The 22,444-nt window shown below is 40.9% G+C and overlaps 1 protein-coding gene across 1 annotated transcript in view; it reads left to right on the top strand.

The window, feature by feature from the left end:
- frmpd3 (FERM and PDZ domain containing 3) overlaps nt 1-11,427 on the top strand; it is a 44,417-nt gene extending 32,990 nt beyond the window's left edge. Inside the window, exons 7-16 of the mRNA XM_034121012.1 lie at nt 435-542; nt 2,031-2,162; nt 2,532-2,651; nt 2,948-3,084; nt 3,607-3,733; nt 4,071-4,160; nt 4,406-4,585; nt 4,818-4,953; nt 5,749-6,633; nt 7,314-11,427. Of these exons, the coding sequence (XP_033976903.1) occupies nt 435-542; nt 2,031-2,162; nt 2,532-2,651; nt 2,948-3,084; nt 3,607-3,733; nt 4,071-4,160; nt 4,406-4,585; nt 4,818-4,953; nt 5,749-6,633; nt 7,314-10,138 (4,740 nt within the window). The 3' untranslated portion in view covers nt 10,139-11,427. The remainder of the gene's footprint in view (nt 1-434; nt 543-2,030; nt 2,163-2,531; nt 2,652-2,947; nt 3,085-3,606; nt 3,734-4,070; nt 4,161-4,405; nt 4,586-4,817; nt 4,954-5,748; nt 6,634-7,313) is intronic.
- The last annotated feature ends 11,017 nt before the right edge of the window (nt 11,428-22,444 follow it).

The raw sequence follows: 22,444 nt of genomic DNA, 5'->3' as shown, positions 1-22,444 counted from the left end.
ACAATTTGAGTAAAAGCAGTAACCTTGAATCGAGCCTCTCTTCTTATGCCTCCCCTCACAAAACTCTGTGTGTGCTTTCAATCACAGCATTCAATTTGCCCTGCATTGCTTGCACAGTGAATTGATAGACTGGAGAAATTGAATAAGCTCTTCTTTGATCCTGATACAATGCATGGGGGTGGGCATCCTAAGGCACCGTTTTGCTCTTTCTCACACTTTCAAAAGATCAGTTGAAGTATGTCCCCTCATCTCTTCTTTGTTCCTTCACAATCAAGAAAAAAGAAGTATTTATTTTTAGTATCTATTTTTTATCTTGTTGTTGCCTCAATAGCGAAAGGCATATTGTGTTTGTATTGTAAGTAATATTCCTTTTCCTCACTTGTACCATCTATTTTTTAACTACAAAAGCTGATTTCTTCCTCCATGTTTTCCAGACAATGCTCAAGGACGACTCCTTGCTACTCATACCAAATGTGTTGAAGGTGTTCTTGGAGAATGGACAGATTAAGTCCTTTACATTTGATAGCCGAACCACTGTTAGGGTATGTATTCACTACAGATTTGCACACACGGGAAATACATACTACTTCAACTGCCCAGCACCAAATGGCAAAGTTAGAGACAAGCTGGTGAACGCAGTGGAGCATTTAGAAGCAGCTACATTTCTCAGGACCAAATCAGAGCTAGAAGTCAAGTGTTTTTTCTGACAATCAAATAAAAAGGTGATAATATGTTAAGGTTACAGTCTAACTTGCTGCGCCCAGATGGCAAAAACAATTACTGTATGTTTAAAATGAAGCCTCATATTATAAATAAACAAAAATGAGCATACTGGTGTACATTTTTGGTTTCTTTTCCATGATATATTATGGAATTGCTTTTGAAATAATATAATCATTAATTAAAAACATCATGTGGAGTAATTATCATTAAAAACCAAAGCCCAGGTGATTTCTCCATATCACCAACGTCTGGGACACGATAATGATAAATAGCTCAAGACAAATATCAAAATTATATTTTGAATTGTTCTGACAAGAAAAGAAAAGAAAGAGCTTTCATTTTGAGAAACTTCACCGTAATGAATTCAGTCAGACGGAGGTCATTTCTGTCTCTATGTCAGCCTCTAAGATGAGTGTGACAGACTCATTATACAGACTCTATTAGATTTCAGAGATCTCTCCAGTGCTCATGGGGGCAAAGTGACGGGAAAAACAGGAGAAATAAAGCAGCACTTTAAAGTAGAGATGGAGGAAGCTAAGTGTGGGCCTAATTAAATGGAATTTCAGCATAATAAGAAGGCCAAGATCAATAAAGAAAAAAAGCACAATAGGATGCCCAGTAGTAAAGTTAATTAGACTGACTGTCAACTAAAGAAGCTTTCATGCAGTATTTTTAGGCTACAATCTATAGCATTCTGTGACCTCCCCAGGCGTCTTTTAATGCAAACCACACAGGTCAATACTGTTACAACTGCATATTCTGAGACAGCTGTAGTTCAGCTCACATCAAAAAATGCCAATTCAATTGATTGGGAGCAAACCATATAATTACATATGTTTCAGCTCTTAATGAGCATCCACACTGAGACTCAAATCCAAACTACAAAACATATCCCTACATTAGAGTCTTATTTTATATCCATCCCTCTAATGGATGTAGAGGGCAAATAAATGATGAAACGTCAGGCCTGGATAAGAATGTGATAAACTGTGACATTCCCTTCAGACAATGTTCTCTGCCTGCACAAGAGCAAACGTTTGCCCGTAACACTCCCGTTGTGCAGACATGATTTTCTTAAATAGGATGAAGAGTAAATTATAACTCTGGAAACTCTCCATAGCATAACATGACAAATCTGATATAATAGGAAAGAGCCAAAACAGATCTCAATTTGACACACTACTGTACACAAACACTGGTGAATTCACGGCAAAACTAACCCCCATATTTACAACAACGTTGTTGTCATAGAATGTAATCTTACCGTGGAAATGTTTTTGAATCATTTTCCATGTCTCTTCTTGCAGGATGTGATCTCCTCCCTGCAGGACCGCCTCTCTCTGCGCTACATCGAGCACTTTGCCTTGGTGCTGGAGGCCGGTGGTCTTGACCAGAATCAGAGGTTGCATCTGCTGCAGGACAACCAGCCTCTGACACATGTAAGACACACAAAACAGGGAAATTAGAGTGAAATATGTGTGAATCAAATCAAATCTGTGATTGTCAAATGAACCTTTTGAAAGCAGTAACCACAAACCGATGCTATTATAAATACAAAAATATATATGTTTATAAAAATGTTGTAAGGGCTCAATTCTGCGTGTGGTGTGGCTCTACTGCCCCTCTATTGGTCGGATTAACAAGCGGTCATATTGTCATGAGTTTGCCCGCTGAAAGTGTGATTCTGGATGCAAATCACTTTTCATGTTGTGTCGTTTGTTGTAGCTCATCCGTTTTTTGTAGTTATACTTTTGATATTAATAAATGCAGGCTGCCCTGTTCACCTATACTCATTCTTATTCCTTCAGGTGGTGCATAGAACATACTTCCAAGGGATGAAGTGTCTGTTCCGCATCTGCTTCTTCCCCAAGGACCCTGCAGACCTCCTGAGAAGAGATCCCACTGCGTTTGAGTACCTCTATATACAGGTAAATCACTGGATTAAGTGTGGGTTTTAAAGGTTGTCATTCAATGACACTGTGTGAGAGCTGTGTTTTTGAAGCGCAACGGCTCTGCCTGATTTTACAGATACAAAATGTAGGGCAATAGACACAATGCCCTTTTGTAAAGCTATACAAGAAATGCTTTCACAACATCTTAAAAATCCTACAATCTTTGAACTCATGAGCTTTCCCAGTCATTAAGAAATAATGCTTTGAATTACATAACTGTTCCATTTTGCGATCAACTGTGTACAAAACAGCATTTCAACCTGCCCTAACAGAGTCGAAATGACGTCATCAAGGAGCGCTTCGGCATGGACTGGAAATCTGACATCACGTTACGATTGGCTGCCCTCCATATCTACATCACTGTGTCCTCCGCGCGGCCCAATCAGAAGATCTCTCTCAAGCATGTTGAGTAAGTCCACAAAATCAATTAGGCTTCAAATGAATTTATGAGGAATTACTGACAAAAAGGTGATATATAGCATTTACATCATATGAACCATATATTGTCCACAATGAAGTTTGCTCATTCAATAATGTCTCAATGATGAATAATTAATCCCAATAGTGATATAAAAAAAAACTCAAATAGCTCAAGGATCGTTTTCCCCGGGTCGTTATGAGAGCAACAAATCCATTGCTTTGTGAAATTACAAATCTCCATCTATTTGCTCATTTATTCTTCAAAACCTCAACCTGGCTAGTAATTAGTTTCTGCCATCACAGCAACTGAAGCAGAACAGATCCACTGTGTCTGTAATAGATTTAAGGTGGCTATGTCAAGCAAGGAGCCAAAGAGGATGTAAGCTTGGCTCACTGTGTTAAACCCTTTGTCTCCTGAGTTGCGACATGTTCCCCGGACTATGACTAACTACTCCGGTGTTGTTTTTCTCTTGTGAGTATACTCATCCCTCTTTCCCTTTGCTCATGACAGGAAAGAGTGGGGACTAGAGCCTTTCCTGCCCCTTACTTTGCTTCCAACGGTCAAAGAGAAAAATGTGTGCAAGAGCCTGTCTCAGTTGCTAAAGACCTATCAGCATCCTCCACCATCAGGCAACAAGGTTTGTTCATAAGTTCCATACTTGAGATATTTAGGCAATGTTTTTGTGCAGTCTTTACTGCCTTTTGTCATAATGCCTTTTTACAAGCATTGCAAATTCGTACCCTTTAAATACTATTAAGATTTTAATGAAAACGATTTTTAATGTATTTAATCGCATGCTTGATAAGTAGTAATGTTTATTAGGGCAAGGCACTCATCTTTATAGAGGAAACTGTTGCATAAGACTTTTGATCCACATCTGTGGCTCAACAGTGCCCCCAGGAGGACTTTGGAAGAGCTGGAGGATCATTTCTATTTCAAAGATGAGCATTTCTTGTTTATCATTCTGTTGACAGGTCCCTCCTCTCCAAGGAAAGCTGCAGTACATGCGTGTGCTCAACGACCTCCCGCCTTTTGGTGGAATACTGTTCCACACTGTTGGACTGGTAATACATGTCTTTGTGCACAGGAATACACATTTATCTCTTCTACTAAATTCTCTGCATCACTAATTATCCTTGTGCCTTTGAAACTGTACATGTTGTTCAACAAAGAGCTTGTTTAATAAATGCACTTATGTAACATTTTAGGAATTGTCCTAACATTACATGTATAAAGCATTATGTGATATTTCCAATATACTGCAATAAATAAAGGCAATTAATAGTAAACCCCTTGTATTCTTCTACAGGATGAGAAACAATCAGCAACATCACTACTGGTGGGTCCTCGACATGGCATTAGTCATGTTATTGACCTGAAAAACAACCTAACGACAGTTCTGACTGAGTTTAGTAGGGTTGCCAAGGTCCAGCTCTACCGAGAGAACCAGGGAGTGGCTCGTGTGGAGGTGACAATCCATGAGGCCAAGGTATTACAACACAGTCTCTAAATACTCACACTACATTACATCTGACAATGACAAGACACAACACTTTGTAGCATTGAAAATGTGTAATTGACTTACCTTAAAATGCTAAAATGATTGCTAAAAAGAGTTGAATACATTCAATTTGTATCAAGTTATTACAAAATGAACAGGCAATGCTCATTGCCTGTTCCCTAAATAGTCTCCTAATTCCCCTCCCTACCACCCCCTGCAGCCCCTGGTCCTACTCATGGAATGGCCTGAAGCCAGTAACTTTGCATGCCTGATCTCTGGCTACTTCAAGCTGTTTGTAGACCCTAAACGGACCATCTACTTCAGGACTCCTGGTCAGTCTCAGCTGACCAAAGCAGGTATGTCTGAAGGCTTTTTTGACTAGTAGGGGATCATTTTGATCACAGGCTCTGATTGGGCAATATTCATCGCATGTGAAAGAATTTACCAAAAAAATACATAAAAAGCTTTTAATGAAACAATCATCACCCATTTAGAGTTGTATACGTGACTATCTGTCAGCCTCATACTGCATGTATTGCAATATTTGGTATTGTATGGCAATATTTGGTATCTTAATTTTATGTTCAGTCTACATGGACATTGAACTGCTTTGTCACTGGCTGAGATCATTAGTAACCAGGTTATCCTGGAACTACCATCCCATGGTGCCCTCTGATGTCTCTCATCTCATCTCAGTCTTGATTCATTGGAATGGGAAACTTCATATAATTGTTTCCCAAGTTATAAACACATTATAGATTTTATGTTATGTTATTTAGTTTTTTTAACTGCATTCTTACATTTTTCAAGGATATTTCTTTCTCATCGTACAATCAGGGTTGTGCAACAAAGTGCAACTATAATCCCATTGTGCTAGTATACCATTTCTTTTTTAGTAGTGTCAACATAAACATATCTTCTGCCATCTGCTGTCTCAACGTGTAGTCCACATAAGGAAGGATCATCATACCATCACATTCCACCAGAATCAAACCCTCCAACCTCAAAAAACGTCAACTTTCAACATCCATCTCTGCGATATCACCATGTGACCACCAGCTGTCGCATCTGCTTTCCCATCTGGATCTTCTCTATCCCCACTACTTTTTAACACCTCAAACTTTCCACTGCTCTGACAATTCTATCCTCAGATTACAGAAGCTCCCACCATGCTCACCCACGTTCTGTGGCTACCAGCCTGCCAAGTGGAGGGCGGCGAGGGGATGAGAGGGAAAGCTCACACAGGGAGCCTGGGTCTTCAAGGGCCCTACTTCCGGCCGAGCCTCAGCATCTAGGCCTGTGTCACGTCCACCTTCGAGAACATCAACAATTTCAAGAGCTCCAAATACATGCCGAAGCTGAACTGGACATAAATGAAAACTTTATTTCCCATGAGCCCCCTGGGCGGCCTCGCACCAAGTCAGACCCAACCCAGCAGAGTCCAGAGGAAATATCAGAGGTTTTAGAGAGCCCAGTAGGGGAGAATGCAGGATTCAGAATACGATCCCAAACAATGAGTCAATCCCAGAAAGCCTCACGATACTTCTGTGACTCCTGCAAAGCCAGGCATAAGGCCGAGGGTCTGTCACCAGCAGTGAACAGCAGCGGGAGCTCGGGGAAACACTGCTCCAGTGCTTGTGCCTCCAGAGATGGAGGTGCTGTTGACCTTATCCACTTACCACCTCCAGGGAATGAAGAGGAGGATGAGGCTGAATGCGTTGGAGAGAAACTTCAACAACCACCACCTGCTATTGCTGCCCCACCACCTGGCTTCAGGGACAACAGTTCAGATGAGGATGACCAAAAGAGAGGGAGGAGGGCTCGAGCCAGTGCCGGCCCAGGGGTCGCCTCTGGAAAGCCCGCACAAACCAAGGAAGATGTGCCTGTGACATTAATTGATAATGTGGCCACAAGAACAGTCCGAGATCATGCCCAGGAGCTTGATGATGCTCTAGTGTCCACCTTACAGGCCCTAGAGGCTTTGGCAGCCTCTGAGGACTTCCCCCATCATCCTCAACAGCCCACACAGACTGCAGGTCAACAGCCTCAGTCATGCCTTGTTTTTTTATTATATTATGGAGAAATATTGCAGTACTTTTATTATCTTGTGAAATGGCAGGAACATACTGTAGTCTGGTTACAATGCAATACAAGTAGTACAACTAGAAGAGGTAAAAGGTTCAAGAGAACTTCCTACAGGATATTACATTTGACCAAAAATAATATTAAAATGATGATGAAAATATTATTTAATAAGAAACCAACAACAATAGATGAGAGTTACAGAATGTTGTGCGTCTTAAAGACATTGCAAGTCCATGTTTGCAAAAACTAACCCCTTTTGTAAATCCAAAAAATTATTATTCATTCTGGCAAATTGCTAGTCTTATTACTCAAGCACCCACACAAATATGCATGTAAGAGCTGCAGTTCTTTTAGGTTGGGTGAGGCAAGCCCACTGGTGCATAGTTCAGTCTGGAAGGGCATAATAAATCTGACCCTGAAGGATTAATTTCCAGAACAGATTAAAACTATTCCAAAATGAGTTTTGGTCTCTTGTGATTAGGATGAATCCATTCAACTGCACAATTCTGGTTTGATAACTAATTGACTACAGTGAAATAATATTAAAGCATATTACTATTTTTGAGTTATTACTAGTCATTTGTTGTTTTTTGATTATCCTAACTTTATACTGTGATGCCTTCCTCTACAGGGCTGATTGTCTTAGCTGCCATCACACCTGAGTCATCATTGGACTCGGGACATGAGACCAACTCATCTGAATTGACAGATGTTTCTGAGATGATGACGGCTATGAAGCAGAACCACAACCAGGCCTACCTGCTCGCTCACCATATCAACAAAGAACGTATCCTCTGCCGCCGTGACTTTCCCCTGGCTATCCCTGGCTGCACTGCAAAGACCATAGGAACTGGGGCCTTCTCTGTGGCTCAGATCCGTGCTGGCTGTCCACCCAAGCAAGTAATCCTCAGCAAGACAGTTCCCTTTAAAGCCAGTACCAGTAAGGACTCTGCCGTACTCAGTGTAATGACAGAGCAGGGAGGCAACCAAGAGACTCAGACTGAACAGAAAGCAGAAAAGAAAGCACGCTCTGAGTCCACCAAAGCAAACACCCCTGATTGCCCTTCTAAGTCGCCTGAAGAACTTAAAGTCTCAAGTTCTTCCCTGACAGCTCAAGTCAGTAAAGATCAGAAGTTATCAAATTCTTCTGGGGAGACACTGAGCCAAAAGCTTTCTGAGGGTACAAGGGTGAAGACGACAGCATCTCTTAGTACAGACCCTAGCAACAAAGCCTTACCTACCCTCCTACCCGTGGACAGAACTGCCTCTGCAAAGATTTCTCCCACTAATATGTGCCAAGATGCCAAGACTGCCTCTATTGAGACCATGAAGCCTTCAAGCTCTACAGAACTTTTGACAGTTGACGACCTTTTCTGCACATGCCCAATGCAACAAGAGCCTGGGCATCAACTAAGACTAAAAGACCCACAGGTTCAGAAGATTGTGGTGTTTCAATCCTCCTCCCCCACAGATGATGAGCGTCTTCGGGCCAAAGGCCTTCAGCTTGCTGTCAGCAAAGAAAATTCAGTGAGAGTAGGAGCAGATGCTAGTTTGGCAAAACCAAGTCCTCAAATTCAAACCAAGTACTCCCCTCGTTTGCCTGTTAAGGCAGAGAAAAAAGAGGCGATTGAAAGTAAGACTGAGGGTGCCCAGGGCAAATCCCACCCTGAGTCACAGAAATGCCCCATCAAATCCTTACCTATTTTAGATGATCTAACAACACCTAGCCCATTTGTGGATAAGGTCTCTACTCTCCCAGCCAGAGAGTCAAAGAAGCATAGCAGTGGTAAGGGAAAGTCCCAACGCAGTGCCCCTTTCTTGAGCTTCAAGAACCTTCTTTCAGCTACGTTCCCAGCAAGAATGCGGCGAGAAACAGATGAGCGAAGGGCTCAGTTGCAGAAAGTCCGCCAGTATGAGCTAGAGTTCTTAGAAGAGCTGCTGAAACCCAAGTCATCCCAGGGAGAATTTTTGCCCCAGGGATCCTCACCTGTGCCCTCAGGCACTCCTTGTGCCTGCCAGCTCCGCACCAGCCCTGTCCTAAAAGCACCAGGAATCTCCAGGGAACAGCGACGCAGCTGTGACTGTAAGCGAATGTGTAGGGGCATGCGACTACCTGATACACCAGTTGGATCCACAACTGAGACGCAACACAGAGGCAGAGAAAGACCTATTTCGAAAACCCCTCCGGCCGTCTCCGAAGTACCTCATACCCAAGGTGCTCCAAGGAGACCTCAGACCTTAGAGATAAAGACCACACGAATACGCTCTACCAGCCTTGAGTCAAGAGAGCCAAGAGGAGAGCAGGGTTCCTGCTTGCCCACTTGTACTTCTCAAACAGATTGCATAGGAGCTCCACAATATAAGAAGCTCCAGAGGCGATATAGCATTGGAGAGCTGGATAACAGCACTAACACACCTGTGTATGCTGAGGTGAGGCCAAAAGCCAAGAGTCTAGAGAAGGAGATGGAAAGAGTGAGAGCCACAGGACTCAGGCTCCCTACCCCAGTAGAGCCAGTCCACACTCAGTCTCACCAGTCAGAGGGGAAGGGGAAAAAGGGTGTGTTTTTCATTCAGGGCGAAGAGCTACTGCGTGAAAGTAAAGAAGGGACTAGCGAGGTGCTGCTGACCATGCCCAGTGAAGACAGTGATGACAAGGATAAATGCTGCTCATTTTGTTTCTGCTACAGAAAGTGTGAAGCAGCAGATGAAAGCAGTGAGAAGGATGAGCTCTCATACTCCATACCCCTTCAGGTCCTTCCCGGCATGGAGCTGGACTCTCGTACCTTTCCTGTAGTAAGCAAAACGCTCCAGGTTCTTAATGCAGAGGACTGCAGTGCGGAAGAAGAAGAGGTGGAGGAGGAGGAGGAAGAAGAGGAAGAGCTGCATAACCAAGAGATTGACCTGAGAGCCTGTGTTACACTGGAAGGGAGCCTGGCACGGGTACAGGCTCTACAGGGGGAGAGTTTCAGCTTGCCTGATGGTTTCCTTAATGCCCAGTTGGATGCTAATGAATTGCTTGCTATTCTGCGTCAGTGTGGTAACAGCCCACAAGCTGAGGGAGAGGCTCGTCTTCAGCCCTCACAGATTGCTGAGTACAAACAGGAGCTGGCCGTGCGCTTCAAAGAGTTCAGAGCATCTTGTCGACGAGTGGCGAGTGTTGAAAAAAGTCCAACACGTATGCTTGCTGTTGTCACCTCCAGCTTTCAAGTGTTATGTGAACTTACTCAGACCTTCATCAAATTGGTCAGAGGAGTTCGTTCAGAAACCCAAAGGCTACAGCTGTTAAGAAAAGTTGAGGAAGTAGCTATCAACTACACTTTACTTTTGCGTGCAGCAGAAGAATCAATGGGACACTCAAGCAGCTTGCCAACAAAGACAGTGAGCACTCCAGTTTCCTCCAACACCAATAACATGAGCTCACTCGCTCGACCCATCAAAACTCTACCTGCCCAGTAGGAATACACGTGGCAGGGATGTCATCAAAATAGTCCAGAATGTGGGTGGCTACTCTATCCAAATTCACTATTTGTTTATTGTTTACATTTTTTACAAGACATGCAATGACTCATCCTCAGTAAAAAATTGCAATGCAGCTGTTCCATCCCATGTTTACAGGCCCTGAGGTAGCCTCATGGATCTTTTTTTGAGATATAAAAAAACACAAAAACTAATGCACAACGGAATAAGAACCCTATAACAGACTGGGTGATACAGGGCTAATCACCTCATATCAATATTCACAAAAAAAGATATGTCATTATAGTATAATATTTTATATGTAATGTATATTTGAGTTGTGTCTTCTTAGCAAATAATATAAAGTTTTGTGAAGAAGAAAGTGAAGAATATATTTGCAATGTATTGAATTAAGAGAACTATACAAATTATATTCAATCATCAAAAAAATATATGTATCCTCTGGACAGAAAATACTTCAGAGATCTCGTCAAGTAGCGACTTCTGTAAATTTCATAGTCCAAAGCGTTGGTTGGTTAGATGGTGATGTGTTTGTTTGTTAAATTCTCTAACTGTTGTAATGCAAAATGGAGATCTCTGTTGGCTATGTTGACAATGTCTAGCGTAGTGATACAAGAGTCCAAATGTAAGTGACAGTGTTGGAAAATGCAAAAAGCTGAAAGACAAGTATGACATTTAAAACTACATTGACTGGCAGAGGCCCATTCTCTCACTATAACAGTGCAGGTATCAAACACACCTGCTCAGAGCAGACAATGTAGCAGAGACCCAAGTCACAGTCTTATCCACCATACAGAAATGAGTGCTGTTACCTCACTCTGCTTTAGAGAAGGAATACCCACACTGTATTTAATAACGCAAAGTGTATTTTACACCATCACTGATCCATAGCTCACTTGCATTTCACTTGTCCTGAATCATAGATTAATCTACAGCCATCTACTTGCAAGTGAGTAAGCTTATCACTAGAATTTTGCACAACCTCTGAAATTAGCTATGAGTGAAAATGTATCTTTTAATGTTGGATTAAGTGTTTTTTATTCACTCTGCTGCAGAAAATCTCACGAGTCCACACCGTCAGTTTTACATAATTCACCTCACCTCAAAGCTTACCAGTTTTAAAAAATCCTTTGTTTTTATTCAGGTTTTCAGATACAGTATAAACATATTTGCTTTCTATGTGCTGTTATACATTGTGCAATCTAGCAAATATATAAGAAACACACAAAGTAGTTTTCTATGTATTTTAATAAAACTAACACATCTGTTTCCTGTCTGAAATCTTCTTTGTGTCTCATCCTCTTGTTTTTCCTGGAAATGAACCAGAGAGGCTTTATAGTTGTACTGGCCTATCTTGTATTCGGGACTTACTGTTCAAAGAAAGTGCTGAGAAACCAAATTGATAGTGACAACTGACCTGCCACAATACCAAAAATAAGAAAATGTATTTAGTTTATTGCATAGATGTACTGGTCAGTCCTCTGGGATGTAACTTGGATCTCCAATGAACCTCAAACTAAATGTCAAAGGTTTAAAGAAAATATAGTTTAAGATGTAAACATTCAGCCTTAGTCAATTGGTGGTAGGAAACAAATGTTACTCACAATGCATACTTTCAAATGTTCATTATTTGAGAAACTCTATAAATCAATGAGATTTGGGGGTCGTTTAAATGCAAAAATATATACTTTTTGCTTAGTTCTTCTGTAAATGTGAGGCACTTACATATTTTTGTTGGTGTTAATAATATTTTTGTATTATTATATAATAGGTCTGTGTGTGACAATGTGCTTATTCAACAATTGAGCAAAAATCCCCCTCCCCCATATATTACTTTTCATTTCAAACTGAGACTTTGAACTTCAATAATTACCAGAAGTCAGTATATCATCATTGTTGTACTTCTTTTCTTGGTTTCAGAACACACTAGTGTTTACAAGCACCCTCTTTTAACGGTTTGTCCTTCACTGTTAATGTTGCATTTTCCATAACCATATGCAGTGTTTTTCTCTTTCACTGAACTGCATGTTTTCCTTCACGTATTAAGACTTTCAGGGGCAGATACTTTGGCCATTGAAGGTGATAAAACTGTTTGTACAGAAAATGTTCAAGTTCTTAAGTGGAGAAACCGGTAAAAAGGAATGCCGTGGCGGCAATATGTTAATGTTTTGCAAATGATATTCATGGAAATGTATCGTTCTACACTGTAAATGTAAATAGTAGGCTAACATATTTGGAGGGAATAAGAAAGACTTTTAAAACCTTAACTAACATTAAGATTTATCCAAATTCTTCACTATTTTGTAAAAAGGAAAAGATAAAACATGTCTGTAAGGTAATTTATTTATAGTAGTAATGTAACATAGAGACTAATAGCAAAACATATATTTTAATGAGTATATTACAAGTATAAAGCATGGGACATGTTTATTTTTATAAACAAAATTATTGGACAATGTTCTCTCATCAACATTTTAATATTTTAATATTCTGATAAACAGTTTGTGTGGTTTTCATTGTTCAGTTGCTTTGCTAAACTGTGTGGATTTTGTCTGTGTTTCATTCACACAATGAGCCCGCCCTGGCTTAATCCATTGGTTTTTTTATGTGCGCCTTTTCATTCCTGTCTTTATTTACTGTCAATATTCTTGTCATCACTGTGGTCTTCTGTCTGTGTATAAAGTTAACTCCTGTTTTACAAGCAATAAAGTATATTATATAAACTCTTTCGGAGGATTTGGAAATGACATTGCATGCCGGTAACGTGCTGTAGTTGAATACAAACCAATATGAAATATGAACATTATATTGTCCAGAAACGTCTCTCTTGCAGCTGCTAGAAGGTTGTTACTGCGCCAATTGCGTCATGTATATGCTTCTGTTGAAACCTGACTCACCAGTACAAACCTTGACCCAACACCAACCATTGACAATAAAATGGTTCTGTGTTATTGAAATGTTTTAGAGGTTAACTAAAATGACATCCTACTTTGATTTTAACTGTGTTAATCATATAATGTCTAAGCATTTCAAAAGCAGATTAAAGCTGAGCCACTGGCAGAAAGGGGAGCCTCTTTGCTTAAACAATACAAACAACGTTATGATCTTATACAAAATGGCCAACACAAAGATAATCCACTAAATATACAACTGTCTGTGGATGTTAGGGATATATAACAATACTTTTGCATGCTGGCTTACTTTCAGTGTCCTGGCTTACTGTGAATTCTTAAATAGATCGCCACCATTGTTGTTTTTAGTAAGTAACACATGCTTTTACAACTACATATAGTAAGTCAAAATATCTGCTGTGAAGAGGTCTGTACTTACCACCTCTGCATGTTGGTGAAGCATGCTTGTCCAAAAGTTTGCTATGTTCTCTCTGAGGTCCTAAGGGGGTTATCAGGCACATTATAAGGGTCTCTGCAAAAATGAAAACGTTGTATTAGCTTTGATATTGAGTATGAAAAGGCTGAATCATTGTACAAATAATATCTAAAACCAAAGAACTACGATAGAGCTTATATGGACAGTGTCTCTGTGTAGCCTGTACTGCATGCCAGAAAAGGTGGTGAATATCTTACATTACAGATTTGCAGCAGTGCCACAATTAATATTTAGGCCTGGAGGACACATGTCCACCTTGTCAGCAATATTCATGTTTTTATTAAACTATTCAAAAAAATACTGGTAGCATATTTATCTGAGGCAAAAGCATGTGCAGCTCAAACTGTTTAATCTCTGTCCATTTGTAAAACTTTGTATCAGCTTTAATTAACATTGATCATTTTGTTGCATTGATTGATATAAATAAGCCCACAGTAGTCACTTTGTATAGATTTACCTTGCTTGACAGGTGGTCCATTATACTAACAAGGTAGACAATCACAAGACCACATCATGCCATTTACTGTTTTATACAGTGTACAAAATGTGTCTGTTTAGTATCTATGTCATCATGCACTGTGCTTAAGTAACTTTGTACAAAATAACAGCAAAACCAGATAATTATACATATATAGCTGCTGCATAAATACTGTGTTGTATACCCGGACCGATATTGATGAACAGTTATTAATATATGCGCCTGGTTTAAAATACATGTATAGTCCAAATCAGGTGTTTGTTTAAGTAAAGGTCTATCTGGTGAAATTGCAAAATAATAGAATATATAGAATAAAAAACTATGATTTGTTTTTGTATTACAATGGAACCCCATTTCGTGTTACATTGGGAAGAACTAACCTACAACATGTTTAAACAATGCATCTGTATTCAAGAGGTACTCACACTAGCTGTTATAGACCTGCATCTGACAGGAGCAGCAATCATCTTTGACAATATGCGTTTCTTACGGTAACCATAGCAGTGGTATTATTGTTTGATTTTCCACACGTTCCAGAAATTGACGAAACTGATGTTTGTTTTTAAATAGTTATTAACCTGTAAGGACACAGACAGTTGGTCGGCTGGCATAACCTGTTGTGGTTTTGATTAACTAAGTAACCCAGAAACTGTATTGACTTGAACAGGCTTTCACGAAAATCTTCAAGTGGACTACTGAGTTACCGCAGCGAAGACGACCTTTTTCTGTGGTAAGTGCCCTTAACCACTTAGCACTTAATGTTGATAGCATAGTTGTGTACGTAATTTAGCATAGTCTATCAGTGTAAGTTTAACTTTCAACCTCTGGCAGGTCCTTATATAGTGAACCATGAACTGATAAATACCTAACTTTAGCAGGCTATGAATAGCAGGAAATAATGAACTTGTTTGAATAAATAACCACTTTTTTTACCATTATAAAAACATCACCCTCCAATGCAACGGTTTACAAACATGTTGTGACCGCAGTGCTAGCACTGAGCTAGCGTTAGCTTACGTTAATAGAAGTTTCACATGACCAGTTAAAGTTAGAAGACTCACCTGAAAGTAACCTGGATAAAATGTCAAAAATAGGAAAAATACTTGAGCCGAGCTTCGGTTTTTCTAGTGCAGTCTAGTATTCTTGTGTATAAATCAGAGATGTTGTGTAGTAGGCAACATACAACAAATGAAACGCGCATCTTAGATAGCTTACTGTTGTCATACAACCACCTTGTATGTTTAAGTACTTTCAAAGTTAAAGGTTTTATTTTAATATGCACATTTACAGTGTAGTTATACAATGCAACATAACTATAAGACATAAAACAATAAAACTAATTGTAAAAACTATTACAAAATAATTCAAGAAGAAACTTAGTAAAAATAGAATAGTGCAAGAGAATGTTGCAAGACTAATGTGCAAGTAATGCAGGAGAAGTACACTTTATACAAGTAAAGTAGAAGGTAGTATGCCCAATTAAATGCTGTCTAAATAAATAAAATACTGCTTATTGTAATAATTGATAAATATGTGAGATGCACACAGATGAATAGTACGAAGTTAAGTATGCATAATATTTGAACTTAAACTTTGTTGCCTTTTTGAGGCCTTTTTGTGCTTTTTGACATTTTAGTTGTAGGCTGTGTTTATGCATGGGGCATACATTTTGCCATGCCTGTAATACCCAGGGGGCAAAACCCAATTTTTTCGGAAATCAGACATGGAATGTTGTAAAAGGTTGTCCACCAGAAATGATATCTAGGACCTTCAAGGATCACAACCTGGGTGGACAACCCGGTCAACTAGCTACTGGAAAGCTACAGTGAGGGTCCAAACAATGCAACCCCTAAATGAAAAAAAGTCAAAAATTCTGGCTGGATCAGATGCCATCATTCTCTTTCTGATTGAATATCTCTGTGACAGTTCATAGTAAAGACAAACTGAGCCAACCGATTGAAAGAGCAGAACATAAGCTTTCAGGTGATGCCTTGGTTAAGCATGTTCTCAATAAGGCCACTAGATGAAACTGTGCCTTTTTTGCCTCTCCAAAGCGAAATCCATTTCAAGCAATGCACTTGTGGTCCTCTGGATTATTTGCTGTGTTCAAAATGGGTAATAATTATAATAATAATAATACATTTGATTTATATAGCGCTTTTCCTGGTGCTCAAAGCGCTTAACAAGCAAGTAAAGAAGAAAAATAACAACAAAAGTAAAAGGTGCTAAACTAGGTGGAATAAGGGTGAGGGGTTAGTGGATTAGGAGTTGAAGGCAAGAGTGAAAAGGTGAGTTTTGAGGGATTGTTTGAATGATGTGAGAGTGTTGGCAGATTGGAGTAAATATACTTAAAAGATTATTTCTATATAACATATTGAAGGGTTTACGTTAATATACAGAAGGTTTACTGCCGATGCTAATTTGAATTGATTCAATGTTTACAGATTTTCCAGCAAGTGAGAGGATTTTTAGCTAGCTAGCCAGCACTGTTACTGTAAACTAGAATTCTTTAATAATTTGTAAATCAGTTTTACAGTGTTAACATTTAACAACCTATTAATAATGCATACCCACTTAACGGGAAGAAACTCAGTTAACAGACCATAATAACAATTTTTACCTAAACGGAACACAATTCCAACACCAAGCGTCTAAATCGTCTAAAATGAAACGTTAGTGTCAATTTTTTTACTTCATGCTATGAACAAACGACATGTCATATGAAAGCTGAGATTCCACATATTCCATTGGTATAAGTCTCATCACTGTACGACCAAAACTCACTGAGCTAGCAGCCAGGAAAGAGCAACAAACTACTTCACTTTACGGAGCCATAACTATATGTCTTCCCTTTGAGGTTTCAAAAGTTGTGTTCAAGGGCATAACAACGCTGCTAAAGGTTAATCCAATGTCTCTGTGTCACTTTGAAATGAGGTGTATCATTGCTTTGATGACAAGATTATTCATATACCCCTTTTTGTTGTGAAAAATACTCATTCATTCTGGGCATGTCATTTTCGAGTCTGAGGCCTGAAAAATAGGCCCTGTGTTTAAGAGGTTAAGTAGCAAGAGGAAAGGATATAGTGAGTACTAAGTATTAAGACAGACTGTACTGCATATGCTTAAAATATTGTAATTTCTATAAACTTTCTATTGTAATCAGTCAATTGTAACCACTACTTAATTATTACAGTGGTATTGGCCTGTCAAAAATAGTAATCTAAGCCTGTAGCAAGATTACAAGCCAGCCGAAGAAACGTGTGGCAGACATTGCTATGGCACTGAAGCATTAACCATGTAAGAAGAGCTGTGAAGACAAAACCTCTGACTACAAAGAGTGTCTTATATGTCAAGAACACTCTACGATAGACCTGTACTGTATTAATCCATCAACAATTTCAAAGTTTATAAAAGCCATGAATGCTAGACAAGACGAGGTCTTTCATAGACTGCACTATGCGTCTGCAGAAGAAAAATGGTTTGAAGACAGAACACCAAAGTGGCACCGGAAATGTCGAGGATTCCTTGTGAAATCATTGTGTGACCGGTACCGAGAAATTCTGAGGGAGCTTGGTATCAAAACGGCAGATCAGTACCGATCGACTACACTGAAATTGAAGCTGCAGCAACACTTTGGTGGACGTGTTTCAATCCTTGACCAGACCTGTGGTTCAGGCTTCATATGTGCATCAGCTGTACCCCTCGGTGATGCCCTTGAGAAGCTGAAGCGACTAGAAGCAGACCATAAGGAGGACGAGAAATACCATGCATTGCGGCAAGCTGCAAAGATTCTTCGAACAGACTGTGTGAATTGCAAGAGGCAAACTCATGAGAAGCATTCAACTAAGATATCCTTCAAATCTGCTAATGACATGGTTCCTGACTCACTCTTCAACTTCACAGCCATGCTGCTTAATGACAAGATAGTGGAACTCAATGATGATGGAAGAGTCATTGTTGATCAGCCAACAGCAGAGAAAGCCATCATTATGTCACAGCACGTCCTCCGGCATGTTTCTGGTGTATCAACACCTTTGGGCATAGCCACTACCTACCACTTATTCAACCAGACACGTAGTAAATCACTCACTATGATGAATAACATATTGGGGCTTGGGATCAGTTATGAACGTATGCAGCATCAGCTGACAGCACAAATTGAAAAGGTCATGCAGCAGGTTGAAACTGATGGTGTTTACGTCCCAGAGACCATGATGGAAAAACAGCGAGATCCCCCATGTGTTTGCCATGGACAATCTGGACTGGAAGATGAAGACACTGGGGGGTGGGAGTTTTAATGCCACCACTGCAATCATAATTGAAAACCAAAAGATTGTGCGGGTCCAGGATGGTGCCAGACTCCCCACTTCTACCTTGGACAGAAAGAAGACTCTCTCTGATGTTGCTGACCTACCTGCTCCCATGTGTCACGTCTCCGCTAAAGACAGGCAGAGGTCCAGGTCATTGAGCATATTGAGAAGCTAGAGAGTCTGGATACTTCCTCAGATGGCACAGCTGAAGACCTGTTACTTATGTGGCGCCTAGCAAGAATGGTTACAACTTCAGAGTTGCTGGATGCTCCTCCAGATGCAGAAGCAGGACAGAGAAACACAACACTGGCAGTCACAAGTAGAACATGTTGTGAAGATGGTGTTTGAGAAAGACACCACTGCTACTGAGAAGTTAGAGATCATCCAGATGTCACGTCCACAGATATCAATCCTACAAGAACAGGTGTTACTTTTCCAGGAATCTCTGAATGAGCACCCAACTGCAGTTTTCTGGTCAATCTTTCTGGAGATGTCAGACATTCTCCACAGGTTCATCTACTACCAGCGGGAAGGTAACTGGGCAGGACATTTCTGTGAATCAGCACGAATGCTACCTTACCTCACTGCAGCAGGACACTACAAATATGGGCAGCAGTCTTTGCCTCTGTATTTGGCTGAGATTAAGAAACTGCCAGAGACAGCCACAGAGGCACATGAAGCACTGATGGCAGATGCATTTGTTGGAAGGAGAGCAGATGGAAACCACAATGGTGTCTCTCCTGACATGCTTCTGGAGCAGACATATAATGCAGATGCCAAGGAGGCAAGTGGTCTGGATGGTATTACACTCAATCGTGCTGCCAGGATGAAGTGGGTCTACACAAAACCACTCACTGCAGCTATCTCTACAGAGCTCAAGTCTATGCTGCACCTCCATTCCTCCAGCCCCCACCATGAATCTGGTTGGAGTCGTGTCAACAGGGATGCAGAGATGGTAGTCAAGGTCATGGCAGCAGTAGAGACCAACCCATTCACGACAGCCACACCATCCCTGATTAATATATCAACTGGTGAGTGTGCAGATCCCACAGTCAAAGACAACCTGACAAGTGTGAAAGCAGTTGGTTTGAAGGCATTGTCAGAGTCACTGTCCAGTGACCAGAAGAAGACAAGTGTTGTAAAACTAAACACCTTCCATACACAAAACAGGATGAAACCAAAGAAGTCTGGCGGGAAAACCTCTGCACCTGGCAAGAGCAATGAAGTCACTGCCCTTCTGCGCATGACCCAGATCATTGTCAGTGGTGGAGAACTCAACATTGTTGACTTCATAAGCCGCGTTCACACCGGAGTACTTTTCACCGTACTTTTCGCGTTTAGTTCCGTTAGTACCCCTTATGTCGCGTTCACACCAAAAAGAGCACTTAATCTCGGGAACTTTTACCCCCATTTTAGTGCCTGCTGAGAGATGGTACTTTCCTGGGGGAAAAAAGTGCCCCAGTTCTGATTGGCTGGGCGAATTGCAAACCACGCCCCGTACAACTCTGAAATGTTTTGTAGAGCCGACATTTTATTATCCTGGCATTAGCATTATTAGCATTAGCATTCGCCCAGTGCACAAACGCAGAGAGACTAACTTATGGCAACACAAAATAAAACATAGGAGCGGTGGAGATGAGGAGGTGTCGGCGTTCTGGCGATTTACTCGGAAGGCTTCAGTAGAAGCTGCTGGGAGTCCCAGCAGCTTCTACTGAAGGCAGTCCCCAACTCCGGGGACTTCCGGCCGGGGACTTCCGGCCGGGGACTCCGGGTGGCAGTATACGCCGTGAAGTTGTTTGCGGCCTGCCAGTAAACCCAAAGCAGAAGAAGACGAAGTGATGTCAGCGGCTCATTTGCGTAATCTTCCCTCAGGGAAAAGTACTCCGGTGTGAACGCGATCTGTACTAAATGCCCTGGGGCAATAAGTGCCGGGGCACTGAGTGCCGGCACTAAATACGGCAAAGTACTTGGTGTGAACGCGCCTATAGGCAACCACGAGTGCAGTGACCTTCCCCCATCCCTCTTCCAGGAAGATGGCAGTATGAGAACAGGGACCAAGGCAAGCCTTGTGAAGATCTTGAAAGAGAAGACCAAAGTAAGCAGCATCCCTGATCTGCCCCAAGACTGTCTTTTTTTTCAAGACAGTAGTAAGCGTAGATGCCATGTCCGCCATACGACACTGGTCTTTCCACACAGGTGAAGGATTTGGAGTTATCGCTGAGCGATATAGGCACCTGCTGCTGAATGATGTGCCTCCTGGCACTGACATCATACACTTCTGTTGTGACAGATACAGTACAACCAGCCTCAAGTCAGCTGAGCAGGAACAGAGATATGCCAGATCCAAACCAGCGAAAGTGTATGAAGTCAGTGAGCAGTACACAGCTCCGGATCCAAAGAAGTTTGTTGCAGTGTTTGCTAACAAAGCAAACCTGCTGAGCTTCATTTGTCATCACTCCATGCCCTTCATCCACAGTCTGAGTGGTAGAGATACCACTAGTTATCCATATTTCACTGGCAAGAAGGCATGGTTCAAGAGCAGCATGAGTCTGGACATACCTGCACTTGAAGAGTTTGGTGAGAACCCTGCCGATGCCATAACAGATGACCTCCTCAATCAGGCACGAGACCTCACCATCACTGTGTATACATCCAAAGCTGATCACTTTGAGGGTTCTGATCTGGGCAAACTGAGAGCATACAAGTTCCTGAACAACAAATCAACGCTCCTAAAGCTACTAGGAGCTTGCATTTCTGCTGCACCTGAAAAGAGCTGCGGCAACCATCATTGACAAGAACGCACACATCGCCAAGCCAGAAATCCCCCCATGCACAGAATTTGGATGGTCTCTGGACAATGGACATGTAGTTCCGGTACCATCTACAAAGCCAGCTTGGCCTGTGTCAATGAACAAGACAATCTCATGTGGATGTCTCAAGGGCTGTCAGAAAAACTGTTCCTGTGCAAAGAATGCAGTTCCATGCTACATAGGGTGCCGTTGCCAAGGACTGGCAACCAAATGCAGAAGGATACACTCTGCCACACTTGAGAGCAGTGACAGCAGCTGTGACTCAGAAAATGAATAGAAAGCAAAAAGCTTTCTGGGACACTATCATGAATACCACCATGTGTACATTGAAAACATTTGTACTGTATATTCAGTGTAGGTTACTTTTTCCCCCTTTCTTCTTAAAACATTCACATTTTTCTAGTTCTGGGCCATGTGAATGATTATTTTGTGTTCAACTTCTGATTATCGTGTCATATCTGTTGATTTGTAGTTAATAACTAAGAAAAGAGTATGTGAAAGTGAAATAAATGTTTTGCCACCAGGAATTTTGTTTATTTCATGATCAAAATAGGATATTTTTCACAAAAACAAAGACATTGATTTGTACAAATAATAAAAGGGTATTGATTTGACATTAAGTTGAACTTAATGTCAACTTCCAGATACAATTAACTCAGTTTGCCTTGTCCTATAACATAGAAAACCTTAAATTAAAGGGTTTTGCAAAGAAAGTGGCGGCCATTTTGAATTTCGCTGCCTGTAGCTTTCCAGTCTGTAAACTGAAACATCTGTAAACATTGAATCAATTCAACTTAGCATCGGCAGCAAACCTTGTGTATATTAATGTAAACCCTTCAATATGTTATATATAAATAATCTTTTAAGTATATTTACCAATTTTGAACACAGCAAACAATCCAGAGGACCATAAATGCATTGCTTGAAATGAATTTAGCTTTGGAGAGACAAAAAAGGCTCAGCGCCATCTAGTGGCCTTATTGAGAACAGGCTTAACCAAGGCATCACCTGAAAGCTTATTTTCTGCTCTTTCAATAGGTTGGCTCAGTTTGTCTTGACCATGAACTGTCACAGAGATATTCAATCAGCAAGAGAATGATGGCATCTGATCCAGCCAGAATTTTTGACTTTTTTTCATATATGGGTTGCATTGTTTGGACCCTCACTGTAGCTTTCCAGTAACTAGTTGACCGGGTTGTCCACCCAGGTTGTGATCCTTGAAGGTCCTAGATATCATTTCTGGTGGACAACCTTTTACAACATTCCATGTCTGTAAAATGACTTTGCCCCCTGGGTATAA

The sequence above is a fragment of the Trematomus bernacchii genome, unplaced genomic scaffold (assembly GCF_902827165.1).
Source record: "Trematomus bernacchii unplaced genomic scaffold, fTreBer1.1, whole genome shotgun sequence".
NCBI lineage: Eukaryota > Metazoa > Chordata > Actinopteri > Perciformes > Nototheniidae > Trematomus > Trematomus bernacchii.
Note: the sequence above shows the minus strand (reverse complement) of the source record. Positions and strands in the feature narration are given on the sequence as shown.